The sequence below is a fragment of the Nerophis lumbriciformis genome, linkage group LG36 (genome assembly GCF_033978685.3).
Source record: "Nerophis lumbriciformis linkage group LG36, RoL_Nlum_v2.1, whole genome shotgun sequence".
NCBI classification, from domain to species: Eukaryota; Metazoa; Chordata; class Actinopteri; order Syngnathiformes; family Syngnathidae; genus Nerophis; species Nerophis lumbriciformis.
Window position 1 is genome coordinate 7,275,950 of NC_084583.2, and position 19,465 is coordinate 7,295,414.

Consider the following 19,465-nt stretch of genomic DNA (forward strand, 5'->3'; position numbering starts at 1 on the left):
GTTGGTGGGGAGCCTTTCCACAGAAATGTGGGTGTCAGGGACAGACGTGGAGGGAGATTTTTACAACAAAGTTCTAAAGCTTAGTGATATCTCACATATATCAGATTGTAGGTGGGTTTTTGTTCGCGTGTGAAATTTATGGGCACATTTGAGCATCAAGCAAAAGGTCCGAACAAATTGTCCACGTGTGTATTACATGCATGCATTTTGACCACAGTGTATGCTGGTGTGGAAGTGGAAGTGTGTCATTGTCCACAGTGCAAATGGGACTAAGTAAAGCTATGGTACCTTCATGTAGGTGGAGTGTCGCCTGAAGTACTGCAGATCCGGCATCCTTCGGACCGCTCGGCCTTGCGATCCGCCTTCCTCAGTGGTCTCCACCAGCCTCATGACCACAAAGTTGACCCGCATCTCGCTGGCCTGCGTGCAAACACACCAACAGGTCTTATCTTCAAGGACACACGTTTTAAAGCGGAACATCATCACCAGACCTATGTAAGCGTCAATATATACCTTGATGTTGCAGAAAAAAGACCATATGTTTTTTTAACCGATTTCCGAACTCTAAATGGGTGAATTTTGGCGAATTAAACGCCTTTCTAATATTCGCTCTCGGAGCGATGACGTCACAACGTGGCGTCACATCGGGAAGCAATCCGCCATTTTCTCAAACACCGAGTCAAATCAGCTCTGTTATTTTCCGTTTTTTCGACTGTTTTCCGTACCTTGGAGACATCATGCCTCGTCGGTGTGTTGTCGGAGGGTGTAACAACACGAACAGGGACGGATTCAAGTTGCACCAGTGGCCCAAAGATGCGAAAGTGGCAAGAAATTGGACGTTTGTTCCGCACACTTTACCAACGAAAGCTATGCTACGACAGAGATGGCAAGAATGTGTGGATATCCTGCGACACTCAAAGCAGATGTATTTCCAACGATAAAGTCAAAGAAATCTGCCGCCAGACCCCCATTGAATCTGCCGGAGTGTGTGAGCAATTCAGGGACAAAGGCCCTCGGTAGCACGGCAAGCAATGGCGGCAGTTTGTTCCCGCAGACGAGCGAGCTAAACCCCCCATCGACCCTAGCTTCCCTGGCCTGCTGACATCAACTCCAAAACTGGACAGATCAGCTTTCAGGAAAAGAGCGGATGAGGGTATGTCTACAGAATATATTAATTGATGAAAATTGGGCTGTCTGCACTCTCAAAGTGCATGTTGTTGCCAAATGTATTTCATATGCTGTAAACCTAGTTCATAGTTGTTAGTTTCCTTTAATGCCAAACAAACACATACCAATCGTTGGTTAGAAGGCGATCGCCGAATTCGTCCTCGCTTTCTCCCGTGTCGCTGGCTGTCGTGTCGTTTTCGTCGTTTTCGCTTGCATACGGTTCAAACCGATATGGCTCAATAGCTTCAGTTTCTTCTTCAATTTAGTTTTCGCTACCTGCCTCCACACTACAACCATCCGTTTCAATACATGCGTAATCTGTTGAATCGCTTAAGCCACTGAAATCCGAGTCTGAATCGGAGCTAATGTCGCTATAGCTTGCTGTTCTTTCCGCCATGTTTGTTTGTGTTGGCTTCACTATGTGACGTCACAGGAAAATGGACGGGTGTATATAACGATGGTTAAAATCAGGCACTTTGAAGCTTTTTTTAGGGATATTGCGTGATGGGTAAAATTTTGAAAAAAACTTCGAAAAATATAATAAGCCACTGGGAACTGATTTTTAATGGATTTAACCATTCTGAAATTGTGATAATGTTCCCCTTTAAGTGTTTGGCGAGCCGCAGTAATGAAGGACACTTTCACTTTTGGAAAAGAGAAAAAAATTTACTTATTGCTACAATTAACAATTGCTTCTCCAGACTTTTTCCAACAGTACAATAAATTCAAGGCTGGCCTCACCACTTCATGGTTTTCTAATTGTATGTGAAGCAGTCTTCACTATACAGTCTACAGTCTACCCCAGGGCAGCTGTGGCTATGAAAGTAGCTTACCACCATCAGGTGTGAATGATTAAAGGGTTCTATGTGTAAAGCGACTTTGGGTACTTAAAAAGCGCTATATAAACCCCAGTTATTATTATTATTATTATACATCAAAATGTAGGAACATGAGAACTGTAAGTTAAACAAAAAAAAATTAAAAATCTAATTGTTTTCCTTCAGGCTAACCTAGCATTAAATGAGGATTGCACTTTTTGGGGGGAATTGTGCCCATCTTTCACAATTCTTTTGTGAGACAAAACTAGGGCTGGGCGATATATCGACATACTCGATATATCACGGGTTTGTCTCTGTGCGATATAGAAAATGACTACCGTATTTTTCGGACTATAAGTCGCAGTTTTTTTCATAGTTTGAAATCCGGGGGAGCGACTTATGTGTGAAATTATTAACACATTACCGTAAAATATCAAATAATATTATTTAGCTCATTCACGTAAGAGACTAGACTTATAAGATTTCATGGGATTTAGCGATTAGGAGTGACAGATTGTTTGGTAAACGTATAGCATGTTCTATATGTTATAGTTATTTGAATGACTCTTACCATAATATGTTACGTTAACAAAGCAGGCACGTTCTCAGTTGGTTATTTATGCCTCATATAACGTACACTTATTCAGCCTGTTGTTCACTATTCTTTATTTATTTTAAATTGCCTTTCAAATGTCTATTCTTGGTGTTGGGTTTTATCAAATAAGTTTCCCCCAAAAATGCGACTTATACTCCAGTGCAACTTATATATGTTTTTTTCCTTCTTTATTATGCATTTTCGGCAGGTGCGACTTATACTCCGAAAAATACGGTATATGGTGATATTGGAGTATACGTTCTCACGCAGTTGCTTTTAGCTGCGGGCATTACACTACAGGCTCTTCTCACTCTTTCTTGTCTCTCCTTCTCACAGAGACGTAAAACAAGCGCACCTTCTTACATACGTCACATACGTATACGACCTGGCGGAGCAGAGAGGTAGCGGCATGGGTAACGTTAGCTGTGGTGCGAGTGGTAATACGAGAGAAAGAAGGTGCGATTCTGGTAACAAATGAAGGAAGAATTAATTCCAAAGAAAAACAGCACGGGGTCCATAGTCTGGCGGTGGTTTGGCTTCAAGCGGGAAGATGTCGAACAGACAACCGTAATTTGTCAAGTGTGGGGCAAAAGCGTTGCTACAAAAAGTAGCATTACTGCTAATATGTAGCATCATTTGAAAAGTCACCCGCTAGAGCAGTGGTTCTCAACCTTTTTTCAGTGATGTACCCCCTGTGAACATTTTTTTAATTCAAGTACCCCCTAATCAGAGCTAAGCATTTTTGGTTGAAAAAAAGAGATAAAGAAGTAAAATACAGCACTATGTCATCAGTTTCTGATTTATTAAATTGTATAACAGTGCAAAATATTGCTCATTTGTAGTGGTCTTTCTTGAACTATTTGGAAAAAAATATATACAAATAACTAAAAACTTGTTGAAAAATAAACAAGTAATTCAATTATAAATAAAAATGTCTACACAGAGAAGTAATCATCAACTTAAAGTGCCCTCTTTGAGGATTGTAATAGAGATTCATGAACTCAATTCTAAACATTTCTTCACAAAAAAAGTAATCTTTAACATCAATATTTATGGAACATGTCCACAAAAAATCTAGCTGTCAACACTGAATATTGCATTGTTGCATTTCTTTTCACAGTTCTTTTTGACAGACATTTTAGTGACAAACCTGAGCTTGTGCTTCACTGAGTTTATGAACTTACATTCATATTTTGTTGAAGTGTTATTCAATAAATATATTTATAAAGGATTTTTGAATTGTTGCTATTTTTAGAATATTTAAAAAAAAATCTCACGTACCCCTTGTCATACCTTCAAGTACCCCCAGGGGTACGCGTACCCCCATTTGAGAACCACTGCGCTAGAGAATGTAGAGTGCTTGAAACTCCGCATGTCAACATCTCCGTTCGGTGCCACACCCACAAAATGCCCAAGCAACCATTTCCAGATCAACACCGTATGAAAAAAATAGTCAACAACAGAAGGAGATAACGTCCGCAGGAACCTACCACATAGCGAAGGACATACACTATTTGATTTCCTATTATGCAGCTCATTTTTATTTGACACTTATTGAAATATCTTGTGTGACATCATGCACAAAAGTGCAATTTATTTGTTTTAAACTATTGTAGTGGCGTTCTGTACAAAAAGTGCACTTTAATTTAGTGTTGTTTTGATGTGTCATCTTAGTGACATCATGCACAAAAGTGCACTCATAGCTTGTTTTAAAATGTCTCTGACAATCTTGCACTTTCTGTTTTAGAAATGACATGAATGTTTGTGCCACTGCTTTATAACTGTTTAATAAATACACTTTTGCTAAATTGACTTAGTTGTGATTTCCCTCTCTGCATGAAAGTTTAAAATGAGCATATATTAATGCAGTATGAAGAAGAATGTTTTAATGTAGACACATAGAATCATCATACTGCTGTGATTATATGCATCAAGTGTTCATTCAAGGCTAAGGCAAAATATGGAGATATATATGGTGTATCGTGATATGGCCTAAAAATATTGAGATATTAAAAAAAGGCCGTATCGCCCAGCCCTAGGCAAAAAATTTTCTCGTCTCTGCATTTTAAATATTGAAAAACTGCTGGTAAGAATAATGCAATCTAAATACCATCCAAAAACCTCAAACACGGTTTTCTAAACGTATGTGATGTAGTAACATGCACATTCATAATAATGTGTCATATTAACACTATCTTGTTCATTACAGTAATTCACAGAGCACAAAGGAACAGTCGTGTTCTTTGCAAAGCGCTATAAAACATTTTAAAATACCAACGTTAAACCGTGACTTAAAATGTGCGCTCTCACTGGGATTCCAACTGAAAAAATGTTGTTTCTTTAAAAATAAATAATCAAAATAATCCCCACTCTCATACTTGCCAACCCTCCCGAATTTTCCGGGAGACTCCCGAAATTCAGTGCCTCTTACGAAAACCTCCCGGGACAAATATTCTCCCGAAAATCTCCCGATTTTCAGCCGGAGCTGGAGGCCACGCCCCCTCCAGCTCCATGCGGACCTGAGTGAGGACAGCCTTTTGTCACTACGGGAGGACAACAGGATGACAAGAACTAAATCATCCAGACTAGAGATACATTGTATTATTATGTTTATCTTACCTAAAAATAAATAGATATATATTAATTAAAAAAATTAATTTTTAAATTTTTACTATATTTTGCTAAAAACATCAAAATTAATTGTATTTTTATTTTTATTTTTTCTGACTCCTTATTACATCCAGCCATAGAATTTTACATTAAAATAAACATATTTGAAATAATTAATTTTAAATTATCATAATAATTCATTTAAAATGACCATATTTAATTATTAAAATAATTGCTTGTTTATCAACAACTTTAGCATTTTATTCACTACATTTTGAAGCTCTCAGAAGACAAGTTATGTTATATTCCTTAATATTTATTTATGCAAGTTTGAAGTATCAATTATACAAACACAGTTTTGTTTGCATATTTTCAGGATGTAGATATATATATATATATATATGTATGAAATACTTGACTTGGTGAATTCTAGCTGTCAATATACTCCTCCCCTCTTAACCACGCCCCCAACCACCCCCCACCCCCCCACCTCCCGAAATCGGAGGTCTCAAGGTTGGCAAGTATGCCCACTCTTTAGATAACAAATGCAGAGGTCCTATGCTAAATTCCACTTGATGACAGCCATAGAGTTAAAGTTAAACTAAATTAATCAATTCACTAATTAAATAGAGTGTCGAGTTAGTAGCGCGTAGAAATTCAAAGTTGACCAACTCCCTGACTTGGTACCACAACCTTCTACTGTACATGTGAGTGACATGTTTTATAACCTTTTTTGTTTTTTGTTTTTTTGCTTAAAGAGCAAATAGCAGCAATAGCAGCTCAAGCTTCTACTTTTTAATTTTATGGCGGGTTGCAACCAACGGTATTAGCAGCTCAAGCTAGCTAGTAGTTAGTAGCAGGTTAGTGGTCGGAGGAGCAGTGTGAGCCAGAAAAGTAGTTCCTTGGTGTTAGCTCTTACAGTAACAATATCGCTGTAGCTTGGCTAATAAGCAGGTCACAGCATGTAAATGGGCGGTGGTGTTGTTTTTTTGTTTGTTTTTTACAACGTTTACACTGCAGGCCAAAGTGGCGTAAATTAGGGATGTCCCGATCCAGGTTTTTGCACTTCCGATCCGATACCGATATTGTTTTTGCACTTCCGATCCGATACTGACCGATACCGATACTGACCGATACTGGCCTATCCGAGCATGTATTAAAGTTTAAAGTTATTTAGCCTACTTAGTTGTCAGAATCATGTTGAAAAGGGTTTTAGTACTCTTGATAACAACTAGCCAGCTGAATTAGGGGAGTTTGAATAATACACAATGGTTGGTAACAAGAAACTGACCTGTTTATTCAAGGATAAACACAAAATAGACAAAATTATACATGACAAACAGAAATGGCATCATTGAACTAGGGCTGGGCCATATGGCCTTTTTTTAATATTGCGATATTTTAAGGCCATATTGCGATACACGATATATATCTCGATATTTTGCCTTAGCCTTGAATGAACACTTGATGCATATAATCACAGCAGTATGATGATTCTATGTGTTTTGATTGATTGATTGAGACTTTTATTAGTAGGTTGCACAGTGAAGTACATATTCCGTACAATTGACCACTAAATGGTAACACCCCAATAAGTTTTTCAACTTGTTTAAGTCGGGGTCCACTTAAATTGATTCATGATACAGATATATACTATCAGATATATACTATCATCATAATACACACAAGATAATCACATTGAATTATTTACATTATTTATAATCCAGGGTGTGGAGGGGGGCGTCGGATGTAAGTGTCAAAAAGACAGCCAAAAGAGTTTGATATGAGAATAAATCTAAAGTTAAAATATAGGGTAGAAATGCACCCATTTGCAGGAAATGTAGTCTTGATTTTCAACATTTTCTTTCAAGGCTTGCATGTCTACATTAAAACATTCTTCTTCATACTGCATTAATATATGCTACTTTTAAACTTTCATGCAGAGAAGGAAATCACAACTAAATAGATCACTAATTTTTTTCATACGGTGTTGATCTGGAAATTTTTGCCTCAGCATTTTGATGGTGTGGGCGTGTGGCACCGAACGGAGATAAGCGTCTCGACAGACATTACAATATTTGAACAATGATGACGAAAACTGTTTTCTCTGTCATGTCCGTGTGTCGAAAATTGTTATGCGCTTATTTTTTTATTTGATTTTGTGCGTGGCATATAATTGCTATGCGCACAGGCGCGCACCTTAGAGAGAACGTTGGTCACACGGCTGCGCTAGCATCACAGCTAACGTTAGCCATGCTGCTACCTCTCTGCTCGGAGAGGGCGTATACGTATGTGACGTATGACGTGACAGTATGTGACGTATGACGTGACAGTATGTGACGTATGACGTGACAGTATGTGACGTATGACGTGACAGTATGTGACGTGTGTAAGAAGGTGCGCTCGCTGTCTGTGAGAGGGAGACACAGGAAAGAGTGAGAAGAGCCTGTCGTGTAATGCCAGCAGCTAAAAGCAACTGCGTGAGAATCCACAGACCTGTGGATGTGTTGAAGGTGTGCTGGAAAATGCGGAACGGAAATTACGGAGCAGCAGAAAAGTGGAATGTATTATTTAAATCGGTGCGTTGGAAAACACGGACCGGAGTTTTTTTTAAAACTGGATCTGGATCGGCATTTTCCCATGCCTTGCCGATACGCATTTTTGGCAAATATCGGCGGCCGATCCTATCCAAATATCGGATCGGGACATCCCTATACCAAAGACTATAAAAATGGGAGCCATTACCTCCCTGCTTGGCACTCAGCATCAAGGGTTGGAATTGGGGGTTAAATCACCAAAAATGATTCCCGGGCGCGGCCACTGCTGCTGCTCACTGCTCCCCTCACCTCCCAAGGGGGTGATCAAGGGTGATGGGTCAAATGCAGAGAACAATTTCGCCACACCTAGTGTGTGTGTGACTATCATTGGTACTTTAACTTTTTAACTTTAACTATTTACATTGTAGATTGTCAATGAAGACATCAAAACTATGACACCTGTAAAGTGAAAACCATTTCAGGTGACTACCTCTTGAAGCTCATGGAGAGAATGCCAAGAGTGCTAGAATATAAAACATGTTTTCCGTTATTTCACCTTTTTTTTTGTTAAGTACATAACTCCACATGTGTTCATTCATAGTTTTGATGTGACAATCTACAATGTAAATAGTCATGGAAATAAAGAAAAGGCATTGAATGAGAAGGTGTGTCCAAACTTTTGGCCTGTACTGTACGTAACACTGCGTCAATTCCGGTCCTTCAACAATCGCTATTTCTTCAGACTCAAAATATATATTCATATATTACATAGAGACTATTATTTGTGCACTAATGACAAGTAGAGATGTCCGATAATATCGGACTGCCGATATTATCGGCCGAAAAATGCTTTAAAATGTGATATCGGAAATTATCGGTATCGGTTTCATAAAGTAAAATTAATGACTTTTTAAAACGCCGCTGTACGGAGTGGTACACGGACGTAGGGAGAAGTACAGAGCGCCAATAAACCTTAAAGGCACTGCCTTTGCGTGCTAGCCCAATCACATAATATGTATGGTTTTTCACACACACAATTGAATGCAAAGCATACTTGGTCAACAGCCATACAGGTCACACTGAGGGTGGCCGTATAAACAAGTTTGGGACGGCGTGGCGCAGTGGAAGAGTGGCCGTGCGCGACCCAAGGGTCCCTGGTTCAATCCCCACCTAGTACCAACCTCGTCATGTCCGTTGTGTCCTGAGCAAGACACTTCACCCTTGCTCCTGATGGGTGCTGGTTAGCGCCTTGCATGGCAGCTCCCTCCATCAGTGTGTGAATGTGTGTGTGAATGGGTAAATGTGGAAGTAGTGTCAAAGCGCTTTGAGTACCTTGAAGGTAGAAAAGCGCTATACAAGTACAACCCATAACACTGTTACAAATATGCGCCACACTGTGAACCCACACCAAACAAGAATGACAAATACATTTCGGGAGAACTTCCGCACCGTAACACAACATAAACACAACAGAACAAATACCCAGAACCCCTTACAGCAGTAACTCTTCCGGGACGCTACAATATACCCCCCCCCCCCCAACCTTCTCGTGCTTTCTCAGGGAGAGCGTGTCCCAAATACCAAGCTGCTGTTTTGAGACATGTTAAAAAAAAAAAAGCACTTTGTGACTTCAATAATAAATATGGCAGTGCCATGTTGGCATTTTTTTCCATAACTTGAGTTGATTTATTTTGGAAAACCTTGTTACATTGTTTAATTCATCCTGCGGGGCATCACAACAAAATTAGGCATAATAATGTGTTAGTTCCACGACTGTATATATCGGTATCGGTTGATATCGGAATCGGTAATTAAGAGTTGGACAATATCGGAATATCAGCAAAAAAGCCATTATCGGACATCTCCAATGACAAGTCATGCACGGAAAATTCGGCCGGCGAAAAAAGACTTTGCTCACCAAAACCGGATGTTGTGATGAAGTTTCCACTTCCGCTGCCCAAACCCGACGTAAAAGTCGCATTCAGGTCGCATTGTTAGTCACATTTGGAAAAAGTCAGATTCCAATCGGATTCAGGACTACGTCTTGATGTGGCCTGAATCTGATGCAATAAGATCAGATCTGAAGCACTTTGGAGCGTTTAGAATGGCAAAAAAATCAGATTAGGTGTGCAGTGTAAACTGGCCCTTTGATGTTTTTTCTAGAGGGCTTTTAAAGGCAGAGCAGACAAATTCCATTACCTGCATTGTTAGCTGCCTCTTACTAGCAGTTTTCAATATTTAGAATGTGAAAGATTTGTGTTCTTCTCGTCCCACACAATGATTGTGGATGGGCAAAATTCCCCCAAAAAGCGCAGTTCCCCTTGAAGTTGTGAGTGCCATGTAAGGTGCGTGTGGACTGAGCAGTACCTGTATTATGTGGGCGGCGCTCTCGGGTGTCCCGTGCCTCAGTTCGTGTCCGTTGATGGCCAACACTTTGTCGTTGTTCTTCAGCTTGCCGTCTTTGGCCGCCAACCCCCCAGAGAGCAGATCCAGGATGAAGACCCCGCTCTCATCCAATTTGCGTATCAGTTTTATACCCAAGGGCTCGGTGCGCTGATTCTTGACTAGCGTCACCTGCAGCACCGTGTGAGCAGACGTAGCTTTGGCGTGGGCGCCGTGCGGGGTTTGGGGCGCGGTGGATGAGGGCGCGTGTTGATCGGACCGCGGCTCCTTGGGTTTGAAGCCTTTCTCCTGCATGACGGTGAGCCGGAGGAGGCCGGGCTGGCGCAGCACGGCGATGGCCCGAGCGTGAGGGACAGATGCCAAGCTTATGTCGTTGACCTGCAAACATCATGAAACATGTTTACACCAAGGTGTCACCTTCATCTCGCTAAAAGTCTGCTTCTGTTTGAGGGTTGCTTCCCTTTTCTCTGTCGCCAAAGTGCTTACTTGGAAGTTTTCTTTAATGTATAAAGAGTGACCTGCTCTATGTGAAAAGTGCATTGAGATATTCAAACAAAACTAGACAAAAGAGAACACGAACAAAAGATTAAAAACACTTCAATGCTCGCAGTGGCGTTGGGCTTCTGATCAACTACAAAACCCGAAACCAGTGAAGTTGGCACGTTGTGTAAATGGTAAATAAAAACAGAACACAATGATTTGCAAATCCTTTTCAACTTATATTCAATTGAATAGACTGCAAAGACAAGATATTTCATGACTTGTCCAGGGTGTACACCGCCTTCCGCCCGATTGTAGCTGAGATAGGCTCCAGCGCCCGCCGCGACCCCAAAAGGGAATAAGCGGTAGAAAATGGATGGATGGATGGATGTTCACACTGAGAAACGTTATTTTTTTTTTTGCAAATGTTCATGAACTTAGAATTTAATGGCTGCAACACATTGCAAAAAAGTTGTCACAGGGGCATTTTTACCACTGTGTTACATGGCCTTTCCTTTTAACAACACTCTGTAAACGTTTGGGAACTGAGGAGACACATTTTTGAAGTGGAATTATTTCCCATTCTTGCTTGATGTACAGCTTAAATTGTTCCAACAGTCTCACTTCTGCTATTTTAGGCTTCATATTGCGCCACACATTTTCAATGGGAGACAGGTCTGGACTACAGGCAGGCCAGTCTAGTACCCGCACTCTTTTACTATGAAGCCACGCTGTTGTAACACGTGGCTTGGCATTGTCTTGCTGAAATAAGCAGGGGCGTCCATGATAACATTTCAACATTTTTTGGAACAACATATGTTGCTCCAAAACCTGTATGTACCTTTCAGCATTAATGGTGCCTTCACAGATGTGTAAGTTACCCATGACTTGGGCACTAATACACCCCCATACCATCACAGATGCTGCCTTTCACACTTTGCACCTATAACAATCCAGATGGTTCTTTTCCTCTTTGTTCCGGAGCTCTTTGTTCCAGAGGACACGACGTACACAGCTTCCAAAAACAATTAGAAATGTGGACTCGTCAGACCACAGAACACTTTTACACTTTGCATCAGTCCATCTTCTGGGTGTTGTTGATAAATGGCTTTCACTTGCACTTACAGATGTAGCAACCAACTGTAGTTACTGACAGTGGTTTCTGAAGTATTCCTGAGCCCATGTGGTAATATCCTTTACACACTGATGTCGCTTTTTGATGCAGTACCGCCTGAGGGATCCAACGTACGTAATATCATCTCTTACGAGCAGGACTGGTCAGACCACAGAACACTTTTCCACTGTGTATCAGTCCATCTTAGATGAGCTCGGGCCCAGCGAAGCTGGCAGCGTTTCTGGGTGTTGTTGATAAATGGCTTTCGCTTTGCATAGTAGAGTTTTAACTTGCACTTACACATGTAGCAACAAACTGTAGTTACTGACAGTGGTTTTGTGAAGTGTTCCTGAGCCCATGTGGTGATATCCTTTACACACTGATGTCGCTTTTTGATGCAGTACCGCCTGAGGGATCCAAGGTACGTAATATCATCGCTTACATGCAGTGATTTCTCCAGATTCTCTGAACCTTTTGATGATATTACAACGCGTAGATGGTGAAATTCCCTAAATTCCTTGCAATAGCTCGTTGAGAAATGTTGTTCTTAAACTGTTCGACAATTTGTCAACATTTGTTGACAAAGTGGTGACCCTCACCCCATCCTCGTTTGAGAATGACTGAGTATTTCATGGAAGCTGCTTTTATACCAAATCATGGCACCTACCTGTTCCCAATTAGCCTGTTCACCTGTGGGATGTTCCAAATAAGTGTTTGATGAGCATTCCTCAACTTCCTCAGTCTTTTTTGCCACTTGTGCCAGCTTTTTGGAAACATGTTGCAGTCATCAAATTTCAAATGAGCTAATATTTGCAAAAAATAACAAACATTTTCCAGTTTTACGTTAAATATCTTGTCTTTGCAGTCTATTCAATTGAATATAAGTTGAAAAGGATTTGCAAATCATTGTATTCTCTTTTTATTTACCATTTACACAACGTGACAACTTCACTGCTTTTGGATTTTGTTATAAACTCGGGTGTCAGAGCGCCGTTTGAAACGAAGACGTCATTCTGGTAAGCGGGAAAAAGAACCTACAAGTGGAGGCATGTTTTCTGGAAGATATGAAATCAAGCGTTCTTTGCTCATAACCAACAGTTTCAGTTTACACACCTGACTTCCCTCGGGCCTACATACTATTTACATAACTGGATTGAACTCAAACCGCCGTGTTGAAGGACTGACAAGAAGTAGCTCTGTCAATCAGTGAAAAAGAAGAACAGAGGAGCAAAAGAGACTGAGAAAGGAGCTGAGGCGCTGACTGCAATTACTGCCACCACACCTTGTTGCCATGGAGATCAAACCTGTCTATCTTGAAAATCTGCTTTCACATTCTCCCAAGTGTGTTTACAAAACTTGTGGGAATGTGGTGAAGAGGACTAAAGTCTATCCTCTCCTACTCATGGTGGTGGACTCCAGCAGCCTAGTATACTTCATTATCCTAGAACTGTTCTGTTTTATCAACTTCACGGCATATTGAGTTGTCACGTTGTGTAAATGGTAAATAAAAACAGAATACAATGATTTGCAAATCCTTTTCAACTTATATTCAATTGACTAGACTGTAAAAACAAGATATTTAACGTTGGAGCTGGTAAACTTTGTTATTTTTTGCAAATATTAGCTCATTTGGAATTTGATGCCTGCAACATGTTTCAAAAAAGCTGGAACAAGTGGCAGAAAAGACTGAGAACGTTGAGGAATGCTCATCAAACACTTATTTGGAACATCCCACAGGTGAACAGGCTAATTGGGAACAGGTGGGTGCCATGATTGGGTATAAAAGCAGCTTCCATGAAATGCTCAGTCATTCACAAACCAGGACGGGGCGAGGGTCACCACTTTGTCAACAAATGCCTGAGCAACTTGTTTAAGAACAACATTTCTCAACCAGCTATTGCAAGGAATTTAGGGATTTCACCATCTACGGTCCGTAATATCATCAAAAGGTTCAGAGAATCTGGAGAAATCACTGCACGTAAGCGACAATGCCGGTGACCTTGGATCCCTCAGTCGGCATTGCATCAAAAAGCGACATCAGTGTGTAAAGGATATCACCACATGGGCTCGGGAACACTTGACAAAACCACCGTCAGTAACTACAGTTTGTTGCTACATCTGTAAGTGCAAGTTGAAACTCTACTATGCAAAGCGAAAACCATTTATCAACAACACCCAGAAACGCCATCTAAGATGGACTGATGTGAAGTGGAAAAGTGTTCTGGGGTCTGACGAGTCCACATTTAAACATTTTTTTGGAAACTGTGGACGTCGTGTCCTTTGGAACAAAGAGGAAAATAACCATCTGGACTGTTATAGGCGCAAATTTGAAAAGCCAGCATCTGTGATGGTATGGGGGTGTATTAGTGCCCAAAGCATGGGTAACTTACACATCTATGTAGGCACCATTAATGCTGAAAGGTACATCCATGTTTTGGAGCAACATATGTTGCCATCCAAGCAACATTATCATGGACGCCCCTGCTTATATCAGCAAGACAATGCCAAGCCACGTGTTACAACAACGTGGCTTCATAGTAAAAGAGTGCGGGTACTAGACTGGCCTGCTTGTAGTCCAGACCTGTCTCCCATTGAAAATGTGTGGCGCAATATGAGGCCTAAAATAGCACAACGAAACCCCGGAATGTTGAAAAACTTAAGCTGTACATCAAGCAAGAATGGGAACTAATGGTAGAGATCGCCAGCCTCACCTCTAAGATGTGGTCCCCGGGGGCCAGTCGGCCGTCGCGGGCCGCTTGCAAGTCGCGGAGGATCTCCTGGACGACTATGTTGCCCAGGGGCGTGTCTTTGCCGCCCACGATGCGCAGGCCCAGGTCTTCACCGGGCTCTTCTCTGAAGAGCTCCACCACATTGGACTCTGCCACCAAGCTGGAGCGCAGCGGCGTGTTGTCTGCTAGGAACCAAAAGAACACTGTAGAAATACAACTTGGATATACTACACCAGTGCTATTCAAATGGCAGTTTAAAACTTGGGAGCATAACATTTTTGTAAAAAAATTCCTAAAAACACTAGCGTGCTCTTGTGTTATTGAGGAACTTGGACCAGTGAGATCACATTGGCAGATCCTTGCATTGACATTTTAACCTTGCTAGCAAAAAAATACAACACTGGCTTCCAAACTTGTGAATTACATAACTGAGGCGTTCCTCAAGGCACCACTTTAAGTCCTCTCCTTTTTGGCATTTACATTATTTTTTTGTGATGTGATTTATGTAACTAAGGTCTACTTCAGATGCTGTCAGTAGTCATTCGTTCAATTTCCGTAGTTATGCTAGTGGTGTTCCTCAAGGTTCCATGTTAGGTCCATCTCTTTTTCATTATTTTGGCAATTCAACTGGTGGCCCCCGATTTCAGTTAAAAAAAAAACTCACATTTTTGCAACGGGTTCTTAAAAACACAAGAGTGTTGTCATAAAGATGATATTTGACTAGCTTTTCTGCAGAAGGCCCTTAAACCAAAAACTAATGTCTACTGTAGAGGACGCTGGTTCCCGGGAATATACAAATTAAAATAATAAAGGGAGAACTCTTTGGAAGTGCGGCCCCTAAAACAGTTTTGTTAAATAGTCCCGTACTATACAGTAGTTTTCATTGTACATTATAGCTTTTAATATTATTTTTCTATATCCTTTTAGCCTATTCTTTTCCAAACTAAATATGAGTCCATACACCACCATGATTATCTAAATAGTAGGGTTGTCCCGATACCAATATTTTGGTACCAAAATGTATTTTGATACTTTTATAAATAAAAGGGGACCCCCAAAAATGGCATTATTAGCTTTATTTTAACAAAAAAATCTTACGGTACATGAAACATATGTTTATTATTGCAATCAAAGAACAATTATGTCCTTAAATAACTACTAAAGGACAACTTGTCCTTTAGTAGTACGTAAACAAACAAAGACTCCTAATTAGTCTGCTGACGTATGCAGTAACATATTGTTTAATTTATCTACCTATTATTTTGTCTACATTATAAAGGACAAGCTGTAAAAATTGAATATTAATCTACTGGTTCATTTACTGTTAATATCTGCTTATTTTCTGTTTTAACATGTTCAATCTACACTTCTGTTAAAATGTAATAACCACTTACTTTTCTGCTGTTTGATATTTTTACATTAGTTTTGGATGATATCACAAATTTAGGTATCGACACCAAGTAGTTACAGGATCATACATTGGTCATATTCAAAGTCCTCATGTGTCCAGGGATGTATTTCCTGAGTTTATAAACATAATATGAATTTTTTTAAAAAGGAAAAAAGATTTTGTGACGATAAAAAATATCGATGTAATTATATTAGTATCGACTGGATACGCTATTGTACTTGGTATCATTACAGTAGATGTCAGGTGTAGATCCACCCATGGCATTTGTTTACATTGTGACGCCGGTGAGCTATTGTATCCTCCTACAGTGTGTATTCCTCGTCCTCCAGTGATAATGATACTTGTAATAAACTCACTTTATTTGTCACCATGGAGGCCAGGATTAGTGATTTAGAAGTAGCTAAAACACTGCAGACTGCGGATGGATGTTCGCGGCTAGCTAGCTAGCCATGTCTTAAAGCACCTTTTCCTGAGGGCGTTTCAGTGTTATAACTTCACCTTTATCTTTACTTTTTAAGCCAAAATGCGTCCATTTTCCCTTTTCTGTCTACACACTGTGTCTGCTTGTAAGTACTCCGTGTGTGTGCGCTGCTGAACATGCTCCTCTGCTCGTAAAACCAGCAATCTCATGACGTCATGCCCGTTGGGAACTGGTACTTTTCAAACAGAGTATAGTACCGTTGTTGATTCATTAGTACCGCGATACTATACTGGTACCGGTATACCATACAACCCTACTAAATAGCTTGAAAAAAGTGAATTATTCCACAATTCTGTGGTAGCTGCATGAAATCTGCCTTTTCCAGGGATCTGCGGTTCATTGAACCGATCGCAGTGTGTTTTAAACACACTTTGTGCATGTTCCTATCGACGCCTGCAGGTCAAAGTGCTCGGCGTTACATAACGCTGTGTCAATAACGTGCGATTGAAACACACGTGATGTTCGACGTACTGTACACAGTTCAACAAACAGAAGGGGAACGGATGACTCTCCCAGTGTTGGTTCACAAACTCCCGACTGGTTTGCTGCGTTGGCATTCGTAAGAAAGCAGATAAATGTGTTCAATAGAGGCCAATAGTCGAGTCAGTTTGCTGGGTGACTGGATTTACTTCCAGACAGACTTGCAAAACGCTGATAGTGATTTTCCCGATGGAAAGGTGTACAGCTGCGTGTTCCAACAGCCACGGTAATGATTCACCTGGGCAGACTTGGGACTCATCAGCAATTCTTCTATGGCCTCAGTCAACCTGCACAATTCCTATTATCTTGTGTAAACATTCGGCTTTCATCGTTATCACACCGTCTTAGATAATCGCTTATGCAATGGGGTGTTTTTATTATTGATAAAGAAATGACTCCATACCCTCCTCACTTTCTTCAAAGGCAGGGTTAATGAGTCCGGGGTCGGGCTGGTCTCTGGTGGCGCTATGCGGCGGCGTTTCCGAATGTTTAGCGTCAGCAGCAGACAGCTCGCAGTCGCCCTTACGCGCCTTCAATTCATTCCATGAGGGCCTCTTCCTTTTCTCAGCTTCCTCCCGCAGTCTCCTAAAAGCAGGGCATCTAGAGGAAGGAAAGCGGGGATGAAGTGATGACAGAATGAGTGAGGTTGGAAGAGAGGGGCGGACATAACAATCCAAAGCGACTGAAGCTCATTTTTTTAAGGCTATGATCAATGACTGAACTTGTATGTTAAATATTTTCAAGATCTGGCATTAGATGGAGCAACCTTAGAGAGAACAGCATGTATTATATCATACACTTAAGTACTGTAGGTGCACTATCAAATAAGATCCACACTTACTATTGTAGCAAAATAAGGTAAACAAAACCTTATGTTCAACTCTTTAGGCATGATTGAATGACCAATTACACAATACATATCTGGAGTGCATCAATAAATAGACTGTATTTATGTTATTCACATGTGAATAATGCTCTATAATAGACTGTATTTATATTATTCACATGTGAATAATGCTTTATAATAGACTGTATTTATATTATTCACATGTAAATAATGCTGTATAATATACTGTATTTATATTATTCACATGTGAATAATGCTCTAAAATAGACTGTATTTATATTATTCACATGTGAATAATGCTTTATAATAGACTGTATTTATATTATTCACATGTAAATAATGCTGTATAATATACTGTATTTATATTATTCACATGTGAATAATGCTGTATAATAGACTGTATTTATATTATTCACATGTAAATAATGCTGTATAATATACTGTATTTATATTATTCACATGTGAATAATGCTGTATAATAGACTGTATTTATATTATTCACATGTGAATAACGCTGTATAATACACCGTATTTATATTATTCACGTGAATAATGCTGTATAATAAACTGTATTTAGATTATTCACCTATAAATAATGCTGTATAATAGACTGTATTTATATTATTCACATGTGAATAATGCTGTGTAATATAATGTATTTATATTATTCACATGTGAATAATGCTGTATAATAGACTGTATTTTTATTATTCACATGTGAATAATGCTGTATAATAGACTGTATTTATATTATTCACATGTGAATAATGCTGTATAATAGACTATATTATTCACATGTGAATAATGCTGTATAATTGACTGTATTTATATTATTCACATGTGAATAATGCTGTATTATACTGTATGTATATTATTCACATGTGAATAATGCAGTATAATTGACTGTATTTATATTATTCACATGTGAATAATTCTGTATAATAGACTGTATTTATATTATTCACATGTGAATAATGCTGTATAATACACTGTATTTATATTATTCACATGTGAATAATGCTGTATAATATACTGTATTTATATTATTCACATGTGAATAATGCTGTATAATTGACTGTATTTATATTATTCACATGTGAATAATGCTGTAAAATAAACTGTATTTATATTATTCACATGTGAATAATGCTGTATAATAGACTGTATTTATATTACTCACATGTGAATAATGCTGTATAATAGACTATTTATATTATTCACATGTGAATAATCCTGTATAATAGACTGTATTTATATTATTCACATGTGAATAATTCTGTATAATAGACTATTTATATTATTCACATGTGAATAATGCTGTATAATAGACTGTATTTATATTATTCACATGTAAAAAAAAATACCTAAGTGTTTATTGTGAGCGAACTGTGGTGCTGAATTTTCCTCAGTACTTTTTAAAGTACTTTCTATTCTGTTCTATTCTAACAACAGAGACAAAAACACGTGTCTGAGAGATACAGAACGCCCAGTGCGTGTGAGGAGTTAATTTCAGTGCATTGCAGCTTCCTCACGTCCGAACTTTGCTCCCTAGGTTGTTTGCACAGAAGGCTGCAGCAGGACAGGCCGCCGACCACAATGAGGCTGCGTCATGGCCGACCTCGGACAGGATAAGCACCTCGCTGACCATGTGGACAACACGGTGACTGATTTACAGCTCGCATCAACCTCCGCGACCCCAACTTTTGTGTGTCTGAAGCTGTGCGTCAGGAAAGTGTTGCACAATTCAAAGCGACCGCAGCTACATTTTTTTTAAGGCTATGATCAATGACTGA

At 39.6% G+C, this 19,465-nt stretch overlaps 1 protein-coding gene across 5 annotated transcripts in view; it reads right to left on the minus strand.

Annotated features, from left to right (window-relative positions):
- Nucleotides 1-19,465, minus strand: part of lnx2b (ligand of numb-protein X 2b) — a 74,294-nt gene that overhangs the window by 24,589 nt on the left and 30,240 nt on the right. For 4 of the 5 annotated variants that reach the window (XM_061930593.1, XM_061930592.1, XM_061930594.1 and 1 more), the window contains exons 3-6: nucleotides 17,229-17,425; nucleotides 14,436-14,638; nucleotides 10,095-10,508; nucleotides 289-420 (exon numbers count right to left, since the gene is read on the minus strand). In XM_061930593.1, coding sequence (XP_061786577.1) covers nucleotides 289-420; nucleotides 10,095-10,508; nucleotides 14,436-14,638; nucleotides 17,229-17,425 — 946 coding nt within the window. The remainder of the gene's footprint in view (nucleotides 1-288; nucleotides 421-10,094; nucleotides 10,509-14,435; nucleotides 14,639-17,228; nucleotides 17,426-19,465) is intronic. The other variant, XM_061930596.1, reaches the window with a different exon arrangement.